Below are 20,006 nucleotides of genomic sequence, written 5' to 3' on the forward strand. Positions count from 1 at the left end.
GCAATTGTGGTGACACGGATAATTCCATGCGTGCCAATGCTAAAAGGGAGATGTGTTGTCTCAAGGTTAAAGAAGAATACTCCTAAATTATATTTTCCATGTCTGCCAATGCCAAAAGAAGCCATGCCATCTCAAGGTTGGGAAAAAATTGTCGCTAAAACATAGAAAAGTAGCTTATAATATCATCATCAAGATCAACATAAACTATTTTTATGCACAAATGTTACTGTAATTGTGATAAAATGTAGACATTTTATCTGGGAGTACTTTTTTTAGAGGTACAATGTTTGTGCCATGGTAACATGGTAGTAGCTTTAGAAAAATTGAAGTTGAATCCATCATGGTATCTCCTTGAGGAGCCTCAAGACTATATCACATGGGCAAGTTCAAGTGGGATCAAGGATGGAAGAAGAACTTGGGGACGAAGATTGTGGACCGTTGGATCGAGCGGTCCGATTTACAAAATTGTCCGAAATTTTCAAATCCGTCCGCATTTACAATATGACACACCCGAATCGCCTCTATTTCAATAAATGCATGATGTGAGTGTAGTGGTTAGAGGACATGGCTTGCTATATGGAGAGCATGGTTCAAGATGGGGGGTGTGAACTAACCCTAACTACCAGAATTTACTTTTAGCTCCAAATTTACAAACTTTCTCAATTTACAAATGCTCATCGAACGCCCCACATGCTCCCAACAATAGATCCCATTTAAAACATTAGCTTCGACTAATGTTTGTTGAAAGACGTCATAGCTCGTCATGAGCATGACTAATATTTGTAATTCCTTTGGGTTCTAGTATAATATACTAACAAGCGTGCCACTTGTTAGTGAGAGGAATGCATTTCCAGAAATCTAATTTGATGAATGACACGGTACAATTTGTACAGGTTGATAAAACAATTATAACGTGCACGTGATACCACGCCAACATTTCATTACGAGATCGACCACTTAAAAACCTGTAAAAGATTTATTTCCTACCTATATCGTAGCACCTCTAAAAGTTTCAAAAAATACAATAGAATTGACACGATTCCTGTGATGAAGATCCCGGCTATGTGGCGCTACAAAAAGAATGAGACACTAATTGAATCGACCACATAAAAAACCTGTAAAAGATTTATTTCCTACCTATATCGTAGCAACGTTATGTTTATGATCGACCACATAAAAAACCTGTAAAAAAATTATTTCCTACCTATATCGTAGCACCTCTAAAAATTTCAAGAAATACAACAGAATTGACACGATTCCTGTGATGAAAAACCCGGCTATGTGGCGCTACAAAAAGAGTGAGAGACTAATTAGAGAAGCACGCCGGCTGCACGCATGTCAAGAGTAGACAAAGGACAGACCACTTACTTATAACAGGACGCCAGCTGTCAAATTGCTAGATCATGAAGAATGATGCTGATTATTATATCGAGAGAGCCAAGTGAAAGGAGGGGGATCAGAGTCTCCTGCTCCTGCATTATAATGTTGTGTGCCTCCGCCTCCCGTCTCTGTCACATGACCGAATGGTGCCTGTAACTCATCGGGGAGGATATGGGATATAGCTGTATGACTATCTAGGAAAGCTGAGTGACCCTGATCGAACGCGTCCAGATACGCACTCAAGCTCTCTGATTTGACTGAACCCGTCTCAATTATATTATGCAGAGAGTGTTGTGGATTGATGCCCATCGGCTGAAGATCAGTGCTTGGCGGCGCAGCTTGCAGTGGCTGCGTGCTTGGCGACAGATACTGCCTGTGGAGCTGCTGAGTGGCGGGGTCCCCGATATGTTGATGGGCTGATGCAGGTCCTAAAACAGCTGCACCCAAATGATAGAATGAGTCGGATGTAAAAGGGAACATAGACCTGCCTTGCATCTCCGGGTTAATGCTGTCACTGAAACTGGGGCTAATAAAACTACCAGCTCCTGCGCCGCCAGCTTGCTGCAGTACTGAATTATATCCAGGTGGCTGCCCCTGATCAGCGATAGGTCCGGTACTTCTGCACATGAATGAAGGAGCTGATACATGCAGCAGAGAAGCTCTGTAAACGTCTGTGCCGTAACTTGAGGGTGTTCCGTATGAGGAGCTCATTGGTGCCGTAGAAGCACCACCTGGGCGCTGTGCACTATCAATCTGCGCCGGCGAGGACCTGATCGACCAGCTTTCGAATATCCCAGCTGGTGCTGCAGCTTCTGGCCTTAAACCAAAGAGATACTGATTGCTTTCTCGGGCTACCTGATGTCGGTGATCTTGCAGCAGGAGCTGCGCCAAATTAGCCCGCATGCTAGTGGCAGCTACGAACTGCTGTGGCGCAGGGTTTAAGGGCTGCAAGAAACGAGGATGAGAGAACGCGGAGTGCTGTACGTCTGGCTGCTGTAGAGGACGCTGCGCCCTGAAAGCGAAACTGCCACCAGCAGGCTGAGGCAGAGAATGACCTGTGCCTGAGCCTACGTTGTGTTGCGAGGAACGCTGTTGGTCGCCGATCAGGACATTACGGGGCAGTAGAGAATGAACTGTCGGTTGAAAGGAATGCTGACTATACGCTCCTCCAGTACCTGCGCCGTGGGGGTGAGGCGGGCGAGGCTGCAAAAAGTGCTGCTGACTGTAGCCGTGTGGAGCCGCATAAACAGCGCCTGGTCTTGCCCCTGAACCGACGTATAGCCCCCTGCTGAAATTATAGCCGCTTGGTGCACTAGCTGTGGCTGCGGTAAAATGGGTAGCAGAATCTGCGAAGTTAAGCTTGGCTCTCGTGCCTCTAAAGCTGAGCGCCGCCTGATCGTAGGCTCGGGCGGCATCCTCTGCTGTTTCGAAAGTGCCCAGCCACACCCGCGCTGCCTTCCGCGGATCTCGGATCTCCGCCGCCCACTTTCCCCATGGCCGCTGCCGCACGCCTCTGTAGCGCCTCCTCTTGGGCGGTGGCTCTGTGGGCAGCCGTTCCCGACCTGGAGACCTCTTCACATCTTGATTTTCCTCTGCCCCCTCCTCCGGCTCCCGCCTCCCAGCGAACTCCATCCTCGACTCTGCCTGCTCTCGCTGTCCACTCCTTTCCTGCCTGCAATCTTCGACGCCCGCACCTGCTTCTGCAACCATCCATCACCCCTGTGAGCTCAATTAAAAGACGTTGAAATGACTTCATAACAAAAAATTGTAAAAACAGCTCCCCCCGCACCTGCACAGCTCGCGGATTGTGTACTAGAAGATGGTTGATCCGAAGGCGCCGTCGAGCCAGAACTGAACCGTGTCATCAACGTGCTCGTATCCACGTCCTGGTCCGACGAAGGGCACGATCTAGGTGGATCAGAATAGCGGCCAGATCGCTGCCGAGGTGGCTGCTGTAGAAGCGAACTGCAGGGATTAGGGGCGTCTAGCTTCCAGCCTGGTCTTGCACCGGGCAAGCCTAACGAAGAATCTTCTTGAAGAAAGACAGGCTGCGCCGCGCTCAGTAACCATGGCTCTGATGCCCGTGCCATAGCAGCTCCCCGAACAGCAGGTGCGATCGATGTGCATATTGCTGTGGACGACAAAGAGAGAGAGGACGATGAACCATGAGACACCATAGCCAGGGAAGCGACAGAAGCCAGAACAGACGGTCGGCCTGCAGGGAGAGCCAACGGCTGGAGTTGTGATGAAGGTGAAGGGGCGCCACCAGAAACGTGTGAGAGGGCAGAAACGATCGTGGACATTTCCGTTCGTGAATTCCTAGAGAAGGCCCCATTGGTAAAGCTTGAGATTTCCAGATCTGACTCAGCCACTATCACATTGGTGTTGCCTGGCTCGAGCCCAGCGTCCTTATGCGCCACTTTGCAAGCCACTACTGTGAAAATTTGATATCTAGAGTCTACTATAACCTTCTAGAAGCGTGTAAGTCAAATGAAGGCGCATGCGGACCCAGCAAGTAGCCAGAAAAGACATATTTGGGAGCATTGCGAGGCTTTGCTTGACGCGCAGCAACTTGCAGCAAGAGGCTGGGGGAGATAGCTTGATACCCACCCCAAAGATTAAGTGCAGCTCTAGTCAGGTGAGCTCCCGTCAGGCGTCCTCGTTTGCTAATTGTGGAAGTGACCCTGCGAGTGCGAGTACCATGCCTTCGTTGAGAGACTTTTAGTGTTAGCTTCCAAGATCGGTTGGCGGTCTCACAGAAGGAAGAGGCAAAACACGTGCGCCTCCATGAGTACAGGGCTTTAAACTGTTTGCAGGCCATCTCGAAAGATCCTGTGGAAGGAGGCGAGCGTTAACCGCCCTCGCCGGGCCGCTGGCAGAAAGGTGCACTAAAGGATACATGATCCTTGAAGGTGAATCGACTTGTCTATGGCGCTCTATTCCAATGAAATCAGCAATTGCCTGGAGGACGGACAATCCCAGATCATAGATGATAGCATCACACACAGAGAGTCCAGCGACGTTCGGGCTGTGCGCACGCTTTCTTCCTCCGATGGATATATTTGTAGAGGACACTGCGCGGTGACCGCATCGCAACAAATTGTGGACCGACGCCCCTGCTGTATAATTACGTACTTTCTCGTACAGGGAACAGAACCGCAATGGGAACTTGGGCGGTTAGAGAAAGCGTCTGCCCACGTGGGCTCCACGTCAGCACCTATGCACACGGCACGTGGATCGTCAAAAGAGAATTTCTGAAAGTCAAACTTTGCGTCTACCACCTACTGTAAGAGAATCACCAGTGATGACATCAAAAGAGAGAGAGAGAGAGAGAGAAAGAGAATCACCAGTGATGACATCAAGAGAGAGAGAGAGAGAGAGAGCGCGAGAAAAGGGAGGCCTGGGAGGGGGAAAGAGACTCGTGCGCGCAAAGACATATCAAATCTTTGCTAGCTTTTCTCATCCGAGGCTCCGACACTGCCGTATATTTCTTCCAAGTTCAAAGGCTCCCATCAGCCTGCGCGCCACGTCGTGTTTGAGAAAAAATAAACTCTCTTTTGAAGGTTCCACAACAACTTTAAGGCTGCCATTTTAGCTCCATAAGACAAGCAAAAAGTGTACACTGCTTAGGCTCTCATCTTGTTTCTTGGTCACCTCGAGGCTCGCAGAAAGCATGCTTTGCTTGAGGGTCCAAGGTAGCCTAGTTTATGATAAAAAAGTTAGAGCTGCGTCCCGTTGAAGACCTACAAAGCATAGAGTACGAAGACGCACACACTGCACGCACTACAAAAAAATGCAAAACAAATTTAAGTTTGTTGAGCATACAACGGGACGAAGCCTCATTTACTGCAGACCTATGCATTGTATGCCCCTCATGCGTCAAGTGGGACGCAGCTAGAACCCATCTAGGCGTGCCAATTTGTTCAGACTAGATTTCCCATTCAACATTGAGGTTAAGACAGGCCTTTTGAGGTCATTGTCCCACATACTGCTCATAAAGAATATTTGCTACTCAAATTTTCCATCAAACGACATGGATGACATAGGTGAATTGGAGAGCTTGAGAAATGGAGAATAGTCCGAGTGTATTAGTTTATTTGTCTAGGTGGAATACATTTGCAACTAGTTTTGCTCTCCCCATGCCAAGTTCTCTTGCATGAAATTCCTATCATGCTCTTGTGCACGCTTGTGAAATTATAGTCTTTGTTCTGAAAGAGAAACACTAACAATCAATTGTTGGTTGGAACTTATAGAGAGAGAGAGAGAGAGAGAGAGAGAGAGAGAGAGAGTAATATATCTTCTTACTTCATTTTAAACATGTTTTTGAAGCAAGGTGACTCCTCGTATGCAATAAGCATGATATCTTAAAATTGCAAGGGACGCTATCTCCAATCGTTAAAGTGTTTATAAACCTGGTCCATGGCACTTTATTGCTCTATTTGCCTTTTTAAATAATATATCAAAGACACTAATTGTTTCTTTGTAGAAAGCAAGAATGGCTAAGAGACCACCCACACACATGATTCTTTTAGAAAAACATTTTCTTGGCCTTGAATTTCAAGGTCAAGCTAATGAGACAACCAAGATTCATGCCAAAATCTCAGTATTTACCAAGATTTTTAACTAAAATTTCCAGTCTTTTACCTAGAAAATTAAGTTCAAAGTGGAATTTCTCATTGCCAACCAAGTAATTTAAAGACTACAACCCCGGATATGTGAGCATTGACTCTTTTTTGTTGCTTTTTCTACTAACCATGCTTTTGCAGCAAGGTGATTTATAGTATATGATACCATGTCATATTTTGAATGTTGAATCTGTAATCCTTTTAAAAAGTTCATAAATAACATGGTCTTTTCTCATCACTTCAGTGATCCAAAAGAATTGTCAGAGACCTTGTCATAAAATTTAATATCTAACCAACCCAAATGATTTTTTCATATTAAACTGCTTATTTAATGTGAGGGAATAAACGGGAACAAGGGTTAGAATATATATAGACATGTGCTTACAAATCTATCTCAACACGGGGCCAATGGTAAAGGGGTCAAAATGAGAGATGGTCTATCAAAGAGAAAGGGTAGCCAATGGAGCTTAAAGACCTTCAGGTTAGCTTCATTGAAGACCTCCAAAGGTTAGTGTTAAAAGTCCTTTGACCTTAGGTAAGCTAGGGATGTGCTTGAGGTGGGAACCCAGCCCCCACACTTGAGGTGCTTGTCGTGCTTGCTGACTAAGATTCTTGAGGTGCTTGTCATGCTTGCCGACTAGGGAGCTTGAGGTACTTGTGGAAACGCTACCCAAGCTTGAGGTGCTTTGTCATGCTTGCTGACTAAAGTGCTTGTGTTCCAAAAGTCAACGAAATCCCTACAAAGGAAGGGGCGAGCCCTAAAGCTAGGGGGATGAGACAGAGAACACACACACACAAGGTAAGCCCAAGCCTCAAGAGGCAGCAAGGACACATGTCCAGACCCTACCTATGTTGCCCTCATGATGTGCCTAAAGCCTATTGGTTGGCCTCCCAAGGGGTCCAATGATAGATTAATTCAATTAATTGTTTTTGCATTTATTAAGTCCTCTCTCTCAAAGGGGAAAGGGGGACACTTGTCCCAAGGCTACCCTTGCTGCTTGATATGCAGTTGCATGTGTTTGGTTAGGCTTGTAGGGGTCCAATGAGCTTCCATGTTGAGCTAGAAGAGGGGGTTGACCAAAGCAAGAAGGGGGGTTTCTTTGGGGGTATACTCTCCCACACACACTCACACACTCTCTCATTGTGTGAAGTGAAAAGTGCAAGAACTCCTTCTCCTTCTCCAAGCTTGTTGAGGAGTTGAGAGTCTACACCAACACTCTTGGCTATGGAATGCAAAACCAACCAAGAGCCATGCTTCAATGCTTAAGCTTTCCATCTTATCCATCTTCATTACTATGTTAGCAAGAAGAGTGATGATAAGTGAGGAACTATTTCTTTCTCCTATGAATGTTTCTTCTTCCGCTTCCCTACCCTCATTCCCCGCTAGCTCTCTCCACCTTTGAAGGTGTTTGAGGCCTTGGGACCAAGGCTGGGGATAGTTAATGCTTTTGCCAAAGTTTATGTTATGCTCGTGATGCATGAAGCTTTCCATCTTCATTGCATCACCTAGGTCACAAGGAACACAAAGATTGTATTGCACCAAGTCTCTCTTGATGGGAGAACATATAATACAAAAACCTATTGAAGGGGGACTGGCTCCACATAAATCTAGTCCTAAGCTGTTTTCATGTTCTCTAAACTCTCTATCTTGCAAAAGTATTGTTCATGCCAAGTTAATTAAGTACTATGATTATGTTGCTACCATCAATTAAGAGCACCCTCTATGTTCTCAAAGTAGCCTCGCAAGAATGTTATCTTTAATTCTTTTAATTCCGCTATTCTCAAAGTTCATAGGCCATTTCCATTACATTGGAATGAGAGCATTTGGTTTCTCTTTTCTTGCTTAAGAAGTGAGGTCCTTAAGTAACGTATTAATGGTTGATTTTGTTAATTATATTAGTGGAAGTGGAAATGGGATCTATTATCGGTTTTGTTGAGCCCACTATGTGGGATATGGTGCACACCTCGGGAGCTTTGGTCTTAATAATGGGGTCTTTTCAAAATTGTCTACGGCTTAACCATTATTGAGCCATAAAAAGTCTAAAAGGAGCTATCCCTTAGCAATTCTGCAATATTTTACCCACTCCGCTACTCTCTATAATTAACCAATTGGAGCCGTGGGTGTAGATTCTTAAGTGCTAATTTTCAAAGGCCAAGAGGAGTAGCAACTAAGGTTTTGAATTTCCAAAAAATACACTAAGTAAACACCCAAATTCTATTAACATGACTGACAATAACCAAGAGAATAGAATGAACATTGATAAGTTTGATTTTGCACATGAAGGTGCTAATAATGATGCCCCCATGTTTGTCAATTCTCTTCTTAGTAGGTTCCAGCAAGCTATGGGCAACCCTGCTTTGCAAGCCAAAGTTACTCACCAACTTCGCGCTTATGGGATTTCTCTTCCTCTCCAAGAGGAGAGAGAGCTTAGGAGGATTCTTGATGAGACCCCCAAAACAAGGCTCTCTCCCATCCCGGGGAGATCACCTAATAAAAAGTAACCTATCAGTGAGTTCAATAGAAGGGTATTTAAAGTTCTTGAAACTTACATAAATATATATACAGAAGGGAATTATTTTTTCAAATTTGAAAAAAACTTATAGATTATAAAAGAAAAGGGTAAATTATATTCCTAACAAAACTTACAGATAAGGGGTTTTACAAATGTCTTGAACGTACGTGATATGGTAGTTTTACACATAGGAACCCCCCGAGTCTCCCATACGAGAGGAGGAGTCCAAAGAACGAGAACGTAATGAATTCCTAAGTTTCTCTGAAGATCTGGCTCCGCGAAGACGGCGGTCTAGACGGTTGCCAACTCCTCCCAAGAGGAAATGGTCAACCTACAACCCTTCTCCTCGCTGAAAGGGAAGAGAGGAAACAAAGGAAGAAAAGGGCAAGAAAGAGGTCACCCTCTTCTCCTTCTTCTTCACCTTTCTCCTCTTCTGACGAAAGCTATGGCTATTCTTCTAGAGAATACAAGAGAGGAGGACATCGAAAATCTTACCTTGCATGGCGAAGGTCCCAAAATCTCAAGAAGTTCAAAGAGGGAGGACAAAGTATCTCTTTTCTCACCTATGATGGCATCTTTTGTGCTACCGACAAAGTATTGGCCTTCATCCAACAATTTGATGTGGCATTTGGAGATGAGGATTTCCGAAGAGAGTCCTCCAAGCGACGCCATGTAGCTATGCATTTTTAGAAATTGGCTCGTCAATGATGGGCTATCCTTCCTAGCAATGGCGAAGCCCCAAAGACATGGAAAACTCTACGAGTTTCCATCATGAAGAAATTTCTTCCAAGCGATACAAAGGAAAAAGTGCTTATCGAATGGCAAAGTTTGAAGCTTCTCTCCCATGAGTCTATTTACAAATATGTGGACAAGTTTTTGGATTTACATCTCAAGGCTACTGTATTTCAAAAGATAGACTTCACTGAGCAAAAGCAACAATTTTGTGCGGGATTACCTAAAGGGATGGTCGAGTATGTCAACTCTCGATGGCCTGGTGGAAAAGTTTTGAGATTTACATCTCAAGCTACTGTCTTTCAAAAGACAGACTTCGCTGAGCAAAAGCAACAATTTTGTGAGGGATTACCTGTAGAGATGGCCAAGTATGTCAACTCCAACGGCCTGGTTCTATCACCAAAGTAATCCACCACACCATGGTTGCTTCGTGCATCAATTTCCAACAAGGGGCTAGATGGAATGTCAAGCCCATGGAAAACAAAGACAAGAGTGATGCAAAGGGGAAAACCAATGCCCAAAATTCTTCCCAAGGCAATTCCAACAACAACAACAACAACAATCCGTCCAAGGATAAGGGAGTTTACAAAGGTAAAAACAAATTCTCTCCTGAAGAGCTTGAAGCTTTTGGCAAGGACCATAAATGTCTTAAGTTTGGGGAGCAAGGACATGGCTATCGTTCTTGCCCCAAGAGAAATGCCCGCAATGAGACTCCTAGAGCTTCCACTATCTAAGCTCCAAAAGAGGACACTCATTGCAAAGGATCATATCTCTTCTATGCTTGAAGAAAGGTAAGGGATCTTGATGCCTTCATCGTGTTTGACCCTGGCTCTACTCACAACTTCATATCAATGGAGATGGGAGATACTGTAACGGGCCGACACCGCTTTCAAGGAACAACAAGCCTCCGTGACTCCCTTGATGGGGAGGTTGAGGCTTCATGTCCAAATCTATGTCGACAAAGAAGACTTTGTCATCTCTTCTCTCCAACATGAGTATGCTATCCTAGGGGCACCATGGTTCAACTGCATGACTGCCAACATGAAGTTCCCTGAAAGGAGAATCTACTTCATCTACAAGGGAAAGAGCATGTATATAGATGCTAATGAGTCTGGTTGTACTATACCACTTGTAAATCCTCCTGCTTTTGATAAATCAATGAAAAGCTCAGTTTCAACGTACATGATTTTTGTCAAATAGTCCCTAAAAGATCCTAATGTTTCATCAACTGTAAATGGTAGGAATCAAGAAGAGTTAGAGTTGTCTAATTTTCTAAAAGGATTCCACGATGTGTTCATTGATGATATCCCTATGGACTTACCTCCAAAACGAGGGGATGATGACCATCGAATCATTAGGAAAAATATGAACCCCTACGGGGCCTTGTAAGAGCAACCAATCATATTTTAGTCAACAATAGGACATAACAGGGGAGGCATGGATAGCCCATATCTACGTACCTCAAAATTGTATCATGTAACATATCTATGGAAAGAGCTCGGCAATGCAATCCAAATGCACTATTGTCTGTTAAATTTGAAGTTAAAATGCTCAAGTTATGGCCATTCAAAAAATAAATAAAAATTGGTGGGACAGTGGCCACAAGACCCCTCTCATTGGTATAGAGAGCATATTCCAAAAGAATATTTGAATCGAAAGGGCCCTTTTGGGGTTCACATTTTCCCTAATGTTGAGCTCCTACTAGGAAGCTGACCGCCTAACAAGCCTCCTTATCGAGTTTCCCTAGCTCAACAAGAGGAGATCATGAGGCAAGTACAAGAATTGGTAGACAAAGGGATGGTGAGGCCTAGCTCCTCTCCCTTTTGTTCTCTAGTCCATTTAGTGAAAAAGAAAGATGGTACATACCGCATGTGTGTGGACTATCGAGTACTAAACCATATCATTATCAAAAACAGATTTCCCGTGCCTCAGGTAGAAGATCTGTTTGATAAACTACAAGGCTCTACCTTCTTCAGTAGGATTGACCTTAAAAGTGGCTATCATCAAATAAGGAAAGTGGATGACGATATCATAAAGACCGCGTTTCGTACAACGTTTGGCCTTCATGAATATCTAGTCATTCCTTTTGGCTTGACTAATGCATCACCCATGTTCAATTGTCTAATGGAGAAAATCTTTAGACCCTACCGCAAATTCACTGGTTGATGAGCCGAAGGGTCAATACGATGAATGGGTCTTAGGCATTTATGATAAAGAGATTTTAGTCGTTCTACATGCCCTAGACACGTCACACATGGAAGCACTATCTATTGGGGACCCTATTTATTCTACAAACAGGCCATCAAAGTCTCAAGTACTTCATGACACAAACCAAGCTTTCCGACAAACAAATGAGGTGGGCAAATTTTCTTGCGCAATTTTATTTTCATATTGCTCACGTTGCTAGTAAGCACAATCAAGTGGCCGATGCACTTGCACGATGACCAAAAGTTAATGTGGTGTCTATAGATGAGTATGCTACTAAACCTGACTTTAGAGACATAATGTTAGCCCTTTCTTTGGGGAAGAGAGAGGAACCATTCACCTTGCAGGATGGTTATATTCTCCACGGAAATAGGCTATGTGTTACGCACTTCCTTCGTGAGAAATTCATGTATGTATGTTACAGAAGTAGATCAACGCTTATAGTGGGAAAGTACTTACCTCTTGTAGAGTACGCGTTCAATAATATTGTACATACTTCTACGGAAAAACGACCTTTTGAAATCAAAGGGAAGACCTAAAAGCCCCTTGCTACTTAAAGTACATGGGAAGATCTTCGATGCCGATGAGTATAGCCGTGACCTACAGGAATCTTTTCAAAAGATTAAGGAGGCTATATCCATCTCTCAACAAAGGCAAAAAGCTATTGGCTGACAAGCACATAAGGGACTTAATGTTCAAAGAAAATGATTGGGTCTTAGTTAAGTTTCCCAAGGCTCAATTGAGGCAAACGACGGGGAAAACTCCTATGGCCATCAAAAGTATTATGCTAAACTAGCAACAAGATACTATGGTCCTTTTCAAATTTTAAAGCCAATCAATGAGATGGGTTATCAACTTAGATTGCCCAACCATTGGCTCATACACATTGCTTTTCAGGTGAGCCTACTTAAGCTCTACAAAGGAGAGCCACCAAGTGAATCAATTATTGAAGACCCTCTCAAAATCGAAGACCAAGAAGAGGTGCTATAACCCGAAGCTATCCATCGGCATGAAGACAAGGTACAATGTCGACATGGTAAGATTATCCGATGGTATCTTATTAATTTCAAAAATTATCCTTTCGAAGATGCTAGATGGATGAATGGAATACAGCTTAAGGATAGTATGAACCTTGTCAATCCTTACAATGCTACATTAGAGTAAGCAAATGTACAAATTTCTTTCAAATGACCAATGTTTTTGTCTTATAAGACTAATTCTCTTTTTATTGTGCACAAATTTAAATAGTATGCATGCTTAGAATCATGTTTGTGTCTCTCAAACACCAAGTAGACCAAATGGATTAGTCATCCATCTTGGAAAGATGTCGTAGGGTAAAAAGGGATCCTCTACTCGCTAAGAAACATTGACTAATGACTAAGGCTTTATCTCTTCTACCTCATAGTCGAGGACGGCTATGATTTCAAGAGAGAGGTAATGTCATAAAATCTAATATCTAACCAACCCAAAGGATTTTCTCATATTAAATTGATCATTTAATGTGGGGAAATAAAATGGAATAAGGGTTAGAATATAGACATGTGCTTACAGATCTATCTCAACATAGGGCCAATAGTAATAAGATATTCCATGTACATGTAGATGCGTCCAATTTTGCTATTGGATGTATATTGGCCCAACCAGGGGAAGGAAAACTATATTTTCCGATATCTTGTTCCAATAGACAATTAAACACTGCTGAGAAAAAATACACGAACACTGAGAGAGGGAGGGATTAGGAATGATCTATACAGTCAAGAAGTATAGACATTACCTATTAGCAAACAAGTTTGTGTTCTTTGTGGACCACCAAGCCCTACTCTATCTAGTGAACCAACCATGCAATACATAACAAATAGTGAGATGGTTCATTATTCTCCTGGATTTTGACTTCACGATGGTAGTTAATAAAGGGACCACGCATCAAAGGGATGATCATCTATCAAGAGTTGTGTTAGGGGAATCACCAACAGGAGTCAATGATGACATGCCAGATCATTACCTGTTTTCAATCATGATGCCTAGATGGTCGGAGAACTTAGTTTCTTTCATGAACATAGCTCAAGTAGATTCCCAAATACCTCTTCCATTGATCTCTAGGTTAATTGAACAATCTGCTATGTATCAATTTCTAGTAGGATGATTAAATCAATGGAATAGGGATGGAATATTACTTCTATGTATCAACCCCAAGGAACAAGACCAATGCTAACAATAAGCTCACTCTACTATAGATGTACCTTGCTAAATTTGAAGACCAAAATCTTCAAATATTGGTGAGCTTGGGCGTATACTAGCCAATGATGAGGGGAGATGTTTATACATTTGTAAAAGGGTGAAAGCATGTTAAGGTGTCGCACTTTTTGTGCTAGTTAACATACGCCAACCGTGCACATCTTGTAAGCATAACACATGGATAGGACAGTCATGTTTTTTCAAGTGTGTGGGCCACCATCATGAACTATACAAAGTGTATACTTGGACTTCAAAAAAATGAATCGTAATATTTTTAAAATCTCAAATAGTTAAGCTCAGTCGTTACATTGACGTAGTGGTGTAGTCGTGAAGCATGGAGGGAAGCACGGTGCAGGGGCCACATGTCAGAGAGAGGGAGGAAAGCAATTGCCAGCTGCAAGCAGGTCTGCAGTCAGAGGCAAGCAGTCAGCCCAAGTGGAGGATAGCTCACCACTAGAGCCAGCCACCTCTGACAGCAATCTTGATAGTACTCCATCGAGAAGGAAGTCAAGGGGCAAAGGTTATGTTGCTTCTCCTTCGCCCTGCAGAAGATTGAAGGCTTTTAATTCCCAAGGATCCCGAATTTCGAAGTACATGCATGTAGGGAAGGGGAAGCAGGACTCAAGTACTCTCTCTCTCTCTCTCTCTCTCTCTTTCTCTCTCTCTTTCTCTCTCTGTTTCTCTCTCTTCAATGAGAGAGCCACATTTGGAAGTTGTAAGTCAAGCAAGGCATATGTTGCAATCAACACAGAGGACTATGCATTTAGCTTATATGCTTGTTTTTGCAGTAGCCCTTGGCTGCAATCTTGTTGTGGATTCTCTCACACTGATCAGGTGCTTGTGCATTGCCTTAGGCATTCAAGGTGCATGCTTAGATGATTGCATCTAAGGAGAGCCCACGCAATTGCCTATGTAGAAATTACTTGACAGCCCTATTCTAGTGGAGTTCTGTAAGGTTTTAATCTTATAATTCTGTGTGATGTACAAGTCGATGGAAAGCTCTCCCAAGCTGAACATCCCATTGTAGGAAAAGTTTTGTGTAACAGTAGAAGAGTTTAATGTTGTCCATGGCCTCTCCATGGACGGTGCCAACCCCAAATTGGTGAAGTGGGAGAGGATTACAGATGTGGAGTGGTTCAGTGTATTCAGAGAGCCAAAGGATCGCAACAAATATCGCTTCAACTGTAGTAGCATTCATGGCGACATGTACGCCCAAGTACTTCAGCTGCACTACAGGGTGTACCAAAAGGTCCCCACCAACATGGAAATTAATTCGGCTTTTGCAAAGGGTTTTGTAAAACAATTTAGTCCAGCGGCAATTGCAAGTTGTGGGACGCATGTCTAACCTCACCATCCCAAGTACTTCAGCTGCACTACAGGGTGTACCAGAAGGTCTCCACCAAGATGGAAATTAATTCGGCTTTTGCAAAGCGTTTTGTAAAACAATTTAGTCCAGTAGCAATTGCAAGTTTGGGATGCATGTCTAACCTCACCATCCTATCTTATTGCAGTATTAGCGAGAATCACGATTAAATTGTCAATCCATGGGACGAAGCTGACTCGACTAGTGTATAGAGGCTACAAGAGGTTGTCAATCTCTCGGAAAACAACTAACAACTTGCATCTAACTCAAGCTACACTCAAGTGACTAAAATCTCCAAAAGCCAATTGCTCATCGGCAAACAAATCACATCCGTTACAGCATCAAATGACATCCAAATGTAACGAAACTTCTAGGACATATTTATAAGACCTAAGCACACATGCTTATGGTCTCAAACCCCACTTTAGGTCAAGTTCCAAAATTGCGATTATCAGCAGTGGATTTTTGACCTAGTCATTTTTTACTCAGAATGCATCTAAATGCTTAGCAATGACGCCCCAATACCTCGCCTATGCTTAGTTTTTTATTTGAACGTGTAAATTCTTAGTTATGATGAAATTAGGCCACGGGTCGGCGGGGCCAAAAGCTACAAATTACTGTGAACTAAGCTAAAAAGAAAAAAAGACAAAGATGAGGGTAACGAAGGGATCATACTTCTTATACGAACCCTTTCTGCGTGTGTGCGTAGTATGACTTTTTAAACTACATCAATGCGTAGAGCTCTTACCTGTGGTTGCAATGCAACAAACACAACTGCAATGTGACAACCGGGGAGGGAGTAGGAAGCGCAAAAAGGAGAGGAGTGAGCACCTTTAGCTCAAGCTGTGTATTTCCTTATCCAAAACTTGATTAAAACTTTACAAAGTTGGATTTTATACTTTAGCCAAGGTCTAAAATGTGTAATGTCCAGCACCCAAGACCTTTGAGGCTCCACACTTACTGTTTCTGCAAACAGAGGTACACTAAGTGACCTATGATGTACATCGTGGAGCTCTTATTGAGCCCGTAACATGTTACAGTTATCACAATGGCTAAATAAATTGGGAAATTACAATACATGGCCATTTTGGAAAAATATGAAAAGTGTGTAACTCCAATCTTCATTTCTTCTTTATATTCATCTTCGATGTGCATTCCTAAGGCTTTGATCTTTAGCAGCTCTTGTTAACTGACATCGGCTCAGTTAACATTCCCCCCTTCCGATTTTAGTGCGCGTCCTCGGGCACTGTTGAAAAATGTCCGTGGAGGCTGTGGAAGGTTTTGATTGGTTGTTGATGGGCTGATCGTCTTCATTGGTGATTGGATTTGTTGATGAGTTTCAATTTGTTGCAGCATCTTCATTGGTCTGAATATGTTTGATGTGAGAGATGATGTTGCATTTGTCTGTTGTAATAGCATCATGATGAGGCTTCTGTTTATTTATGAAAAGTATATACAAGGGAAGTAGAATGACGAGGTTCTAAATTAGGGTCTAATACCTGGATGACCAAAGGGAAAAAATCCAGTGGGAAAAAAGTTCCCTTGGGATACACACATTATTGGAGTACTTACTAGCATTGGAAATATTAATAAAGTACTCAAGGGATTATTTGCTGATAGATATGGAATTTAAAAGGCAGCAAATATGAAAGGGTAGCATGATGGAACATTGGTTTGCCTGTTGTAGTCCACTCAAGGTGCATCGGTGGAAGCAAAAAAGAGTGTCTAATGCATATGTCCAATGGTGGGACATCCTATTTATGCATACAGAGAAATGCATGGAAAACAATATGTTGTGCAAGAAAGATTTTGAGGGGTTATTCAGAAAGATGGTGTAGCCATTAGGAAGGGAATGGGGTTTAGGAGGACCTTTTAAATTGCCACAAGGTTATTGTAAGATCCCTCATCAAAAAATACTTTCCATTTGAACCTTTAAAGAGGAAAACCATCCTTTTTTAAAATATCAAGTTTAAAACCACTCAAACTACAACATTGACTTGTAGAAAACCATGGAAAGGCCCTTATTTTTCTTTTTATTCTCACCTCTTGGTTTTAAAGAGGGATTTCAAATTACTATTAAGAAAAAATTAGCCATTCCTTAAACTGCCAAATAAAGAGGCCCTCCTAGACCCCATTCTCTTCCTAATGCTATAAAAGCATATGACATTGCTTTGCAAGCTGGCACCCCTTTAAGAATGGTTTTTGTTGATGAGGATATGTGCTCTCATCTAATTGTGCACTGTGTGTGAGTGTTGGACTCTATGAAACTCCACCAACTAAAAGTTAATAGACTTTGACTCTTATGCTCATCTCATCTAGCACGAGCAACATGACTTTAGATATGCACAACTCTTCCAGCTTGAGCATAAGCCTAATAACTACGACTCTTAGCACATAGTTTAATATGACTTGAAGCTTTAGGACTAATGCTTTGCTCATTTTATGGCTCAACAACTTGATTTTGACTATGCCAAAGAGTTTTTTTTGCACCCTAGCGACTTGAATTTTCACATTCTTGTGCTTACTACAAACATTTCTTCAGGTAAAAGTAAGCTTGAATCCTCAAAAAGAGGATTAGTGAAGGACCAAGTTGGCATTGAAGGTTTCTTTTTTCATACCTGTTTTATCATGTTTGAATCTGGATTCTTGTTGTTTGGGTTGTCCTTCTTTGACTGTGAAGACTCCATTATCCGTTTGATTCTCCAAGTAGGCCTGTTGATAGGAGTCTTTGATGTTGTTGTAGGCCTCTGTTGGCTATCGACATCTGGATTTTGACTAGCTGGAGCATTGGAAGACTTAGGAATCCAAATCTCTTGATGACATTTGTAACTTCTTTGTTGACTTTGCCTTGATCTAGGTCTTGTTGAGTTTTTTAGATCTTCATGCAGGTCTGGTGTAGTTGCAGTTGGCTGGTAGCCAAATATTTGTATAAACTGTGTAGAATCCTTGTCTGAGAGGAAGATCCTTTGATATCCATCTTTGTTCTATATACTCTTGAGAGTTGTGGTTGACTTTAGCATCTTTCAATGTTGTTTTGTTGTCTACCTGCTTCTTAGGTGTGCTAGGATATTGTCAAGGTTGATACCTTGTGGGCCTTCTTTCTTGGGAGGGACTTGAAGTTACTTCATATGCCCTAACCTGCAGTATTGGCACCCATATCTGTCTGTTACCTCCACAATACTCTTGTTCCTTTAAGCTCCTGTGTGATGCTATCTATCCCATGTGTTTGTCTTTTTGTGTTGATTTCCCGTCTTTAACCCAAATTGAATCATTGACTTTGACTAAACTGCTCGGAATGAACACTTGCTTAACTTTTCTTTGCTTTCTTGAGTACTTTGGCTGATATACCTTTTCTTTTCTGGGTGTCTCCATTGAGGTTTCAGTTGGGTCAGCAATTGACTTGAAGTTTTAAAAGCCTAACTTTCTTGAAGAAGCTTATCCATGAGGGTTCTTTGATGCAGAGGCATATGCTTTCACACCTTCTTTGCTAATCGATGGAAGTTCCACTTTAGCTTTATTTTTGTCTCCACGATTTGTATTTGATTCTAGTGACTCCTGCAACTCTAAATCTAGCATTAACGGTACCTATAATTGTTGTTGGCCACCTCTTGGAGAAGAGAGTATTAGCATTTTATCTTCTTTGTAGGCCTTGTGTTCCACTGAAGTCCAAGGATGACATCTGCAAGAATTTCCTTTCAAGGCTTCACCTGAAACTTCACCTGCTCTTCATGATTTTGGATGCTAAGGGTAGCAACCGTTTCTTTTTTACTTGTATGCAAACCTCACATTGTTTTTCTATCATGTTTGCATGGAGTGATCTAAAGGATCCTTTGGATGTTCTCTGCAACCATATTGTATTTTGCTTCTTTATCCTGTAGAGCATTGCATCTGACACTTGCTCCTTTTGTACTGCTGAGAACTATAGCTATTCTCATTGTTGGTTCTATTGAAGATCTTTGTATTTGTTTTTCTTTTTCCATGGTCTCATCTTGATCTGATTGTGTCTCTATGCAGAGTATCGTGAGACTTTGTGTTCCAATGTGGCTTGCATCAACTGATTTGACTGGCACTCTCTGATTGATCTTTGGACTTTCTATCTCTTCCTGGTTGTTTGAAACCTCATTGTTCTTAACTTCTGGCTCTGGTGGAATTCTTTGCTCAATGGCTATCGTGGTTGCTTTTTGTTCTGTTTGATCTGCACTTGCTATTGCCAGATTTGCTTTAAGCTCTTTTGAAGTTCTAAATGATGGAGATGAATCATCTTCAATAAGATTTGCTTTGGCATCAATCTCCATTTTAACTGGGCTTGAGGACTTTGTACTGTCGCCCGCGGGTGACCAGTCTTGGTCTTCATTCTTTGTTGTCTATGAAGACTGCATCTTCATTGAACTCTATATCTCTAGGACCTTTTGGGCCATTGGCATTCCCATTATGATGCCTTCTAGCATATCCTTTGCTGTGATCACGTGGAATTGAGCTTTGATGATCTGTGAACTTACTTCAATGGTGGTGGAGATAATTCCCCAGCATTCTGCTCATTTGTTTCCTGATATGCTCACAAATTCAGGAGCATCTTCCAGTTGTGGTTGGCCACATCTTTTCCAAGTGCAAAAAGACATGAGATTCTTATCTAGCTGAAATTCTAGCTTTACTTCTTTTGACCGCTTTTCTTCATTCTCACGAACAATTTTGCACTTGATCGTCTCAGGATTTCTTTCTTTATTGACTACTTTTGTTGTGGTAGTGTCCTTTGGTTGAGCTTTATCTGCATCTTCTTTGCTTTGATCACGTGCTTCAATTGATGTTGGCTCGTTTTGTTGTAATACCGCATCTTTTTCTTGCAATTGTTGAGCATTGTGTGCCTATATTTAAGTAACTTTTGATCTTAGAATATCCACTGTAATTTCTGGCAAAATATCTCTCTTTGTAGGAGATTTTGGTGACCTTTGTGTA

General features: G+C 42.3%; 1 protein-coding gene across 2 annotated transcripts; it reads right to left on the reverse strand.

The window, feature by feature from the left end:
* Positions 1 to 1,082: 1,082 nt before the first annotated feature.
* LOC147448287 (uncharacterized) lies at positions 1,083 to 4,426 on the reverse strand. Of its 2 annotated transcripts, none has more exons than XM_086524138.1 (2): positions 3,170 to 4,426; positions 1,083 to 3,074 (listed from the first exon to the last, which is right to left on the reverse strand). In XM_086524138.1, the coding sequence occupies exons 1-2, from the start codon at positions 3,681 to 3,683 to the stop codon at positions 1,402 to 1,404; spliced, it is 2,187 nt and encodes a 728-aa protein (XP_086380264.1). In that variant the 5' UTR covers positions 3,684 to 4,426; the 3' UTR covers positions 1,083 to 1,401. The 2 variants fall into 2 exon arrangements, with proteins under 2 accessions (XP_086380264.1, XP_086380263.1); XM_086524137.1 differs by having other exon boundaries at positions 1,083 to 3,080; positions 3,170 to 4,425.
* Between the last annotated feature and the right edge of the window lie 15,580 nt (positions 4,427 to 20,006).

The sequence above is a fragment of the Adiantum capillus-veneris genome, chromosome 11 (assembly GCF_014529385.1).
Source record: "Adiantum capillus-veneris isolate H3 chromosome 11, ASM1452938v2, whole genome shotgun sequence".
In the NCBI taxonomy this organism is placed as follows: Eukaryota; Viridiplantae; Streptophyta; class Polypodiopsida; order Polypodiales; family Pteridaceae; genus Adiantum; species Adiantum capillus-veneris.

Bases quoted from the DNA above. Each gene is read 5' to 3' on its own strand.
- LOC147448287 (XM_086524137.1), bottom strand. From the start codon at position 3,683: ATGTCCACGATCGTTTCTGCCCTCTCACACGTTTCTGGTGGCGCCCCT. The intron at 3,081-3,169 runs GTGCGGGGGGAG...GGATGGTTGCAG, and splicing joins ACAATCCGCGAGCTGTGCAG to AAGCAGGTGCGGGCGTCGAA.